Source organism: Xenopus laevis, chromosome 8S (assembly GCF_017654675.1).
Source record: "Xenopus laevis strain J_2021 chromosome 8S, Xenopus_laevis_v10.1, whole genome shotgun sequence".
Classification (NCBI taxonomy): domain Eukaryota; kingdom Metazoa; phylum Chordata; class Amphibia; order Anura; family Pipidae; genus Xenopus; species Xenopus laevis.
Genome location: NC_054386.1, coordinates 92401958 through 92411586, shown reverse-complemented (window position 1 = coordinate 92411586; position 9629 = coordinate 92401958). Strand labels below are relative to the sequence as shown.

Sequence of the window (9629 nt, the reverse complement as noted above, 5' to 3'; positions counted from 1 at the left end):
TATTCTTTAAACATTCATAGGTACTACCATCTTTTAAAATCTCTTCAACCATGTTAATGTAATAATTTTTATCCAAGATAACCACTTTACCTCCCTTGTCAGCTTTTTTATACATATTTGATCATTTTTTTGTAAATTCAATATTGCTCTTTTTTGTTTATAAGTCATGTTCCCTTTATACCTATAATTTAATGAACTGTGAGAGAAAATCTTAGCTAGATCTTGTTCAACTGCTTTTCTATACATTAAGATACCACTTCCTGGGGGAACATTTGGTTGGAAGGTTGAATTTTGTTTTAAACCACTATGCTTAATGGAGTCTTGGAATTGTATATCCTCTCTATTCAGTTCATTGCTTTCTCCTTCCCTCTGACATTGCTCCATAAATTCAATAGTCTCCAATTCTTGTGCATTAAAATTCAGCCTTCCAACCTTCGCACAGGATGAGGTATCCGAGCTTAATCCCTCTTTTTTATCTGCAAAAAATTTTTTTAACGCTATTTTTCTAATAAATTTCTGTACATCCACATAAGTATTAAATTGATTCATTTGCGCAGTTGGACAGAAATTTAGTCCTTTTTTTAAAACTTCAATTTCATCTAGATGCAGCTTATACTTTGATAAATTCAGAATTTGTTCACTATACAAATCACCTTGATCCCCTTTGGAAAATTCATTTTTAAACAGGTCATCATCATTACATTTATCACCCTCCAAATCACCCGTACTCAATATTTGTTCAGGTTGCAACAGTTCATTATTTATCATTTCATTGTCGTCATCCATTAAGAATAAACCGATTTCATGTTGGGTTAAAATTGAATTATCATCCCAATCTGTATCATTTGTCATTTCATTAGAGGCGAATTCAGCGGTAGCCAGTCCTGGTAATTTCAATGGTTTGTTCTCATACTCAATTAATTCAATATTATTAGTGGTTGTATCAGCAGGCATGTGTGTTTCATACTTGTGGTTTGACCAGTTGCCTTTAACTTCTTTGTGCATGGATGTGTCTCTGTGAAAGTCCACTCCATTATGGCCATTCGTAAATACAGTGTCAGTATCTGCGGATAAACATTCATTAATGCCATTCACATAATTATGTCCGCACGTCAGCTCAGCGAGATCAACAAATTGAGAAGGTAAAATATTTCATTTCTCATTACTCACCGTGTCGCATTCGGTTTGGGTTGCCGCATTGATCTTCGCGGTTCTCCATAGTTGTTTTCGCCACCTACTGGTCTGTCCCCTTTGTACCGCTGATTCCAGACTGTGCGCTTTTCCGGTTGCCGATATCCCCGATCCTCCGGGTAAGGCATCTCCGTTTGGCGGTATCTCCGGTCCTCCTGATACTGCGCATCCATATTGGCGCTGGTGGCTCCCGGTCCGCCTTGCATTCTGGGTATTGGTTTCCCGCTGGTGCTTGCGGGTCCCTGTTGCGTCACAGTCTCGCGGTCTTTCACTACTTCCACCATCTTTGTTTGTACAGGGGACGCCAGGCCCTCGTGGCTTTCTAAAAAACTCGCTGAGCTGGAAAAAGAAGAATCGCTTTGCACAGTAATCGTATCATCTCTGTAATTATTATATTTAGCTTTTCCATAGTTGCGATTTTTCAAAATTGTTTTATTGTTAAAGTTACTTCGTTCAGTCCGTTCAATTCTCCACCAATAAATATGTCCTGTTTTATAATCCATTTGATCTCTTTCAAATTTATTTTGTCTTTGCACAATCTCTCTCCTTTCAAAGGTTTGTATATATTTCTGCAACTGGTCATTTAAACCATCAAAGAATTCACTGGTTTTAAAGTGGGACAAATCTTTCTGTATTTCATTTATTTCAGCATTGATATTACTCAATTCCTTTTCCTTTTGTTTTACTATCAACTCAATCAGGTTCATGGAGCAATCTTGTAAAATCTTTTTCCATTCTTGCATAAACTCTGCATCATCTCTACTGAAGGTGGGCCACTTTTTCGTGATTCTTAGGCCCCTTGGTACTATCCCTTCAGTTGAGTATTGCAAAAGAGTCTCTTTTTGCCACCATGCTTTAATTTCTTTTTCTCTATAGTTTTGCAGGTTTCGGAAATGGTTTTTAATATCTTCCTCATCTCCAAAATGAACCTTCCCTGGATGCTTAAATAAATTTGTAACTTGTTTTCTTACATCACTTGACATAGGGTCAGACAGACAGAAGGGTTGACTTTCTGCCATTGTGGTGGTGAGCAGGCTTAATTAAACCAGCTATTGTATAATTAAATGACAAATTTAATTTATTTTTTTAACCAATTTTGAGTCAAATTTAATATAATTTAAACCTTATATTTCAGTAATAGCACTCCAAATGTTCAGACAGCACAAACCCCTAGCTTGGACCACCAGCTATCACTTATAGTAAACAAAAATCAATTATGGGGTAGCTGCTGTCTATACAGCGAGTACTGTGCACAGGTCCAGTTAAACCACAGTAAATATCAAAGACATGCACAGTTTCTCGCTTAAAAACATTTATTGGTGCATATATACCACAAAAAATGACATATCAATGTTCAAATCACACACACCACGAAGCAGTGTCTCCCCCCCAGTCTGCCTACCTGTTGTTAAACCACACCCTCCTGACGCGTTTCGCGCTATTGGGCGCTTCATCAGAGGAGGTGTGGCTAATGCTGGTCATGTCCCTTAAGTACCTGCTGGATTACTTAATGCAGGTTCTAGGGTTGGATACGTGCACAATAGTTACCAGCAGAATTATTTTCTACAGGTTCAAGGGTGACATATGTGTTACATACCAATCCAAAAGTCTATTCAATTTGCCACTGTGTGCCCATTAGCCCCAGTTATTCTACTTATATTTCATTTCAATCCACATTGTAACATTATCTTTATACAAATCACTTAACAGTTCACTAATATCGGAGACATGACCATATAATTGCAGTGACTAAGTGAATAAAGTGCAATTGTGCAAAAATTAATTAATTAATAATAAATCACTAATCAAAATACAATAAAAACATTTTTTATATAAAATTCATTCACTTTAATCCCATACTGATGTAAGAAACGGTTTTAGTTCAAAATGGCTATTCATTCCCTCAGGTATAATTGTTCCTAACTTAAAGATCCAGTTAGATTCTAATCTTAGTAATTTTGTAGTTAAATTGCCCCCACTATTTTCATGTATTTTATCTATACCAAACATCCTTATTTTCTGGGGTATGCCATCATGGGCCATTATAAAATGTTTCAGAATGGGATTGTCGACATCTTTATTGTCAATACCTCTTAGATGTTCTCCCAGTCTGACCCGTAGCTGTCTGATTGTGCGACCAATGTATAAAGCACCACATTCACACTGCACTGCATATACTACATATCTAGTACCACAAGTGATCATTTTACCTATTTTTAACTCCTGGCTTTTATTTTATCACTGAATTCTATAACTTTTTTACTTTTATTGTTTTTACAGACCACACATTTTTTACAAGGAAAAAAACCTTTCAAATCAAGCCACGTCTTTTTCTCTGCTTTTTTATTGTTTAGTCGATTGGGAGCTACTTGATTTGCTATAGACTTGGCTTTCCTACTAATTACCATTGGGGTTAAATTTAATGCTTTTATAGTAGGGTCAGTGTTTAAAATATTCCAGTTTTAACTATACTTTTTTTAACAGCTTTATAATGTAGTCCGTACTCTAAAATGCATCTTACTCCTTTTTCTTGCTTATTCATTATTATCATACTGTCCTTAGTCTTTTTTGAAATTTTCGATTTCTCTAATTTTTCCATTGCTTCTGATATGTCTCTTTTACTATATCCCCTACTTTTTAACCTATTGCATTCTTCCTTAGCCTGTTGAGCAAAGAGAGAACATCTAAGAGGTATTGACAATAAAGATGTCGACAATCCCATTCTGAAACATTTTATAATGGCCCATGATGGCATACCCCAGAAAATAAGGATGTTTGGTATAGATAAAATACATGAAAATAGTGGGGGCAATTTAACTACAAAATTACTAAGATTAGAATCTAACTGGATCTTTAAGTTAGGAACAATTATACCTGAGGGAATGAATAGCCATTTTGAACTAAAACCGTTTCTTACATCAGTATGGGATTAAAGTGAATGAATTTTTATATAAAAAATGTTTTTATTGTATTTTGATTAGTGATTTATTATTAATTAATTAATTTTTTGCACAATTGCACTTTATTCACTTAGTCACTGCAATTATATGGTCATGTCTCCGATATTAGTGAACTGTTAAGTGATTTGTATAAAGATAATGTTACAATGTGGATTGAAATGAAATATAAGTAGAATAACTGGGGCTAATGGGCACACAGTGGCAAATTGAATAGACTTTTGGATTGGTATGTAACACATATGTCACCCTTGAACCTGTAGAAAATAATTCTGCTGGTAACTATTGTGCACGTATCCAACCCTAGAACCTGCATTAAGTAATCCAGCAGGTACTTAAGGGACATGACCAGCATTAGCCACACCTCCTCTGATGAAGCGCCCAATAGCGCGAAACGCGTCAGGAGGGTGTGGTTAACAACAGGTAGGCAGACTGGGGGGGAGACACTGCTTCGTGGTGTGTGTGATTTGAACATTGATATGTCATTTTTTGTGGTATATATGCACCAATAAATGTTTTTAAGCGAGAAACTGTGCATGTCTTTGATATATAAAGACAGTCTTAACTGAATTATCAACATGACTTTCAAAGGACTTCAGTCTGAACAAAGTTCGCCAAACCACAGCCTGTAATGATGGATAACCCACATGTCACAAGCAAGCAAAGGACACAAGTTCTGCATTTGTAGTGGGCTGATTCTCCCCATGCCACATATCCAAGGCCTTCTATTATGATGAATGATAGAAGTCAAAGTAGACTTTGGTAAGGCAATTGGCACTTACAATGCATTCGAAAGTCGAAAGTCGCATAAGGCCAGCAGACCTAAATTTGGAAAGCCGTGTTCTAAATAATGATGATGATTAGCCCCATATCATATATTCAGGGGGTTTTATTAGAATCATAATGACACAGAAAGAAACCAAAGTAGACTTTGGCTTGGATAGGCAAGTGGTAATAACAATCTATATGAAGGCCACATAAGGCCATCAGACCTACATTTGGAAAACCATGTTCTAAATGATTATACTTATTAATTAATCCCATATCACATATTTGGGGCCTTTTATTAGAATGATAATGACTGAGAAAGAAGTCAAAGTAGACATTGGAGGGCCACATTAGGTCTGCAGATCTGCAGTTTTGACAGCAGTGTCCTCGAGAATGCATTTGTTCTTCAATACATTTTTATTAGCTCCATCCTGACGTTTCCCCAGAAACGATTAACTGGACATTGTAATATATATATATATATATATTTTTATTAAAAGAAACATATTGATTATAATGAGATTTGATCCAGAGCTAATGCAGTTTTCCTGTTGTTTGACCTACTGGTCCCTCCCTGGCCTGTCAGACAACAATAAAGGGAACATTGTTAACAGATTTACCCAGGAACAGGTTGGTAAACTGAGGAAGGACAAACAAAGTAATCTGATGTGGACCACACACAGTTTTCGAGGGGGCCCTTTTCAAAGCTGCATTCTTAAGAGCAGTAAATACTGTACAATTAGCTGGTTTTGTGAAACATTAACCTGATAAATGAATTTCATGTCTGTGACCTACATAAGGGTAAATCAAAGAATGATCTTTCAAAGAGTGGATAAAAATGTCATATTTTAAAGTAAATTTGAAGTAATTTCGCTCTGGTGCAAGTAAATTATATGTAAAGCATGCATAATGTAAATTCATGTAAAGATTAAGACAATATGGTTCCCTGGGCATAGTCAGGATTTGGGGCATAATCGTAATCAGGAACAATTCTTTAAGAAGGCCCATGAAGTTTAATCAGCTTTAATCCATTTAACAATGTCCTGGCAGTATCATCACATACAGCCCACTGAGAGTATTGAATAAAGAGTTAGTATGTTTGGGTTTTATTTTGCCTGTAATATCTGTGTTTTCAATTATATCCAATGTAATACAATATAAGGGAAGAAACAAAATGGAATTATGTTCATTGCCTTATATTATATTATATTATATTGGATATGATTGAAAGCACAACTATTACAGGCAAAATAAAACCCAACCATTGTTTGCATAGGAGCTAGCACAGATGGAACTTGAACTGTGTGAGGACTAGGGTCCGAAAGGTACAGCAAATATACAGAAGTACAAACTCAAACAAAAACACTATCAATGTCAGGAGCTGTTTAACTGTTGAGCCACTACAGGATTTGTGAGCTTGTCTTATGGAATTTCTCTAATAGCCTTAATAACTACCAGATCCATTAATCTAGCGAGATCACCAATTGAGCAGATCTGGTCCTGATTTGACTACACATGCACAAGGTCAAATCAGGCTGATCAGATCATTGGTCCTGGTGCCAGTGACCAAATGATACACTGGTGCCTATGGAAGAGGCTCCTCATTGTACCCACATGATCATCATCCATCGGGATTTTCACACCTGCCCAATAGATATCTGGTTGATTTTCGAGGCATGAGAGGACCCCATACATGGGCCAATAAGCTGCAAACTTGGCCTGGAAGGATGGAGTTGGCAGCTTTTACTGGTCAGTGTATGGACACCTTAAGTCTCTCAGTAGTGACTCTGTTATCTTCACCTATTGCTCTAGAACAGCTGCTGATAATTGCTTTATTAAGGCTAGGGCCACATTAGACTGATCTGCTCCTGCACTGCTGCTGTTCTGGTTAATGTGCCTGCATTGTCTTGACTTGGGTGCAGGCAGAAGCACCCGATATCAGTTGTTAAATGTGAACTCTTGTGTTTTTTTTTCTGAAATCCACCATGCCTGTCAGCACCAGAGGGGAGACTTTGCTTCCAGACGCAGGCATGGCAGCAGAAGAAGAACATCAGGAGAGTGGATCCACATTTGTGTGGCCCTAGCCAAATGCCTATATCACCCTGTCTTATGCTACTACCACTTTCCTGGTCATTAAGCTTCTGGCTACAACCCAGCCTCTTGGCAATTTACTGAGTTCCTAAGTCCTTGTCTGGTTCCTGATACCCTGCTTTGGTTCCTTTTTCCCTGCCTGGCCCCCGAATCCCCATTTTGTATCCACTGTGATATCCCAGTTCTGAATTCTGGCCTGTTATTTGGAATCTGCCTACCGCCTGCTCTGACTTCTGGCCTGTGTTGTGGACTCATCCTCTGTGTGAAAATACTTCTTACCAGAAGTTGCATCCCATCCTCATTTTGGGAAATTAGGCACTCACCAACTAATGGTATGTTATGACAGAGAAAGAAGGCAGGATCAGAACACAAAAATGTAGTATAATTCTAGTTTTCAAGGTTTCCATGAGCAATTAGACATGATCAGATGACTACAAGTTACAAAATGAAACCACAGATCTGAGGTGCAGTCTATGTTTATCAGCCCAAACTTGATTTATCCCTGTGAAACTTATTGTACCTGTCCATACATATTTATGGAACTCCAGCTTTTATTCACCGCATACTGGATCTGAGTAGGAGATATATGTGCCACTAAGAACCTTATGACCAAACTGTTATTATTATTATTAACATGTATTGTATTTATAGAGCACCAACATATTGCCCAGCTCTGGAAAGACCTCACCCTTATCTGCATTATGTTTAATTCCTCAGTGTCCGATACTGATCTGATGCAGTGAACTCACTGGGAACCTATGCAATGTGTCTTGTATGTCTCACTCGAAATATGTAGAAATCACTAATGATGAAAAAATATACAAACTATAATAAAAACACATACACTATCTGTGAGTCACTGGCTGAAGGGAATCATATTGTTCTCAAGCTCAAAGATTATATTTGGATCCCACAAGGTCTGAAGGCTTTTGCAATAACTCACTTGAATCTCCCTTGTCAAACCATGTCTGGGATAGTTAATTTGTATATCAATATAAAACATTCCAGATCAGCAAAGAAACATCTGCAGCTCAAGCCTCCAAAGGAATTTGCACTCCATATAATTGCTTATGTGACAGTCAAAACACCTTTTACCATAGGTTTAATGGTGGGCAGACATGGTATTTAACCAGTACCCACAACCACAGAGGGGCCCATTAGAAATCAAAAGCTGGATAAGGCTACAAATTGCTCATTATACTGTGTACGAATTCTTAATGACCAAGGAAAGACTAATAATCTACAACTCTGACCAAAAAAATGTTGATCGCTGGCAGGATCTGTACTGAGTGTCCAAGTGTTAGCAAGAACTTACTGTCAGTAGAATTTTTCAGTGGAGGTTCCAAGAAATCTGCTGCTTCTGCCTTTGTGATGTCAGTGCCAGCTCACATCCCTCCCTTTCACATGTTCTCAATGTTGGGTGCTTGATTGAATTAGATGCCTGGTCATCCTTTATATTAGAGTTTTATGGGGGAATGTAATATGTTTTGTGGTCACAAACACCTTTGTGAATGTTAGCAGCCATGCCTCAATGTTTGTGAACAAATGGCTTTTGTGAACGTGTGCAGTATATGCAATAAGATTTCCCAATCGCAAAGTGTTTTTTGCTAAGAAAGTTGGGAGACCCAGGCCGGGAACTAGGGGTAGGCAGAAGAGGCACGTGTCTAGGGTGCAACGAATTGGGGGCTTCAAGCACGTACCTCTTCTTTTGCCTACCCCTGGTTTTGCCCTGTCTCTCTCACCAGCACTCACCAGCGCAGCTCTGTGCACATTCTCTGCCCCTCCAAGAATTGAAAAATCGAGTGTGCATGCCCAGCTCCAGATGCACGCACATGCACAGTACCAACCGCGCATGCATGGACAGTACCGGACCGCGCGGATGTGCACTCAATACCATGCAGCTAATGGAGGCGAAGTGTCCGGACGGTTTGCCTTGGGTGCCCAGCTGGCTTGGCCCGGGCCTGGGGAGACCCATTATAACTTTATTACTAAGAGGCCCCTTTTTCTCTTAATCCAGCCTGATTTGGGAATTGGAAGTTAAAGGGCCAACCCCATGACACATCTTGCTAAAGAAAACTCCTGCATTTCTATCTGGTACTTATTTTACCTTGCCAATCTCCTTTCATAAGAAAAATATTACAGCTTATACCAAATATAACTGCCTTTCAGATGATTTTTGATTTTTTCCCTCTAAAGACTTTTCTCAGGATTAAAAAGTTCCATGGTGGCTGCTTTGAACTGACCTGGTGTATATTTGCATACACTGAAGAAATAATATATCTCTGAAGCCGCCTTACTTTCTAACCTAAACAAACCAAAATGTGTTCAGCCATCCCTTATAGCCAGATCTCCTTTCATTTCTATTGTCTAGTTAATTTATGAACTCTCAACCCCATCATAATTCATCAAAGATCAAAGCATTGAAGTCTTGGGGAAAGTCTTACGTCTACTCTTCTGTGTAATAGTAATACATTTCAAAGGGCAAATAGAATTCTTATGCATTTAAAGTTTGTTATACAAGTTGAGGTTATACAAGTGACCTGTAATGAAGGAAAATTGGATCTTGGATCCTATTGTCCCAGTTGGAGTTCCAAAACCAGGCCTTGCCATATCCATACTGGC

At 38.1% G+C, this 9629-nt stretch overlaps 1 protein-coding gene across 1 annotated transcript; it reads right to left on the bottom strand.

Moving 5' to 3' along the window:
- Positions 1 to 516: 516 nt before the first annotated feature.
- On the bottom strand, positions 517 to 2210 carry LOC121397635. Its single transcript, XM_041574692.1, has 2 exons — positions 1171 to 2210; positions 517 to 1064 (listed from the first exon to the last, which is right to left on the bottom strand). The coding sequence occupies exons 1-2, from the start codon at positions 2208 to 2210 to the stop codon at positions 1058 to 1060; spliced, it is 1047 nt and encodes a 348-aa protein (XP_041430626.1). The 3' UTR covers positions 517 to 1057.
- Between the last annotated feature and the right edge of the window lie 7419 nt (positions 2211 to 9629).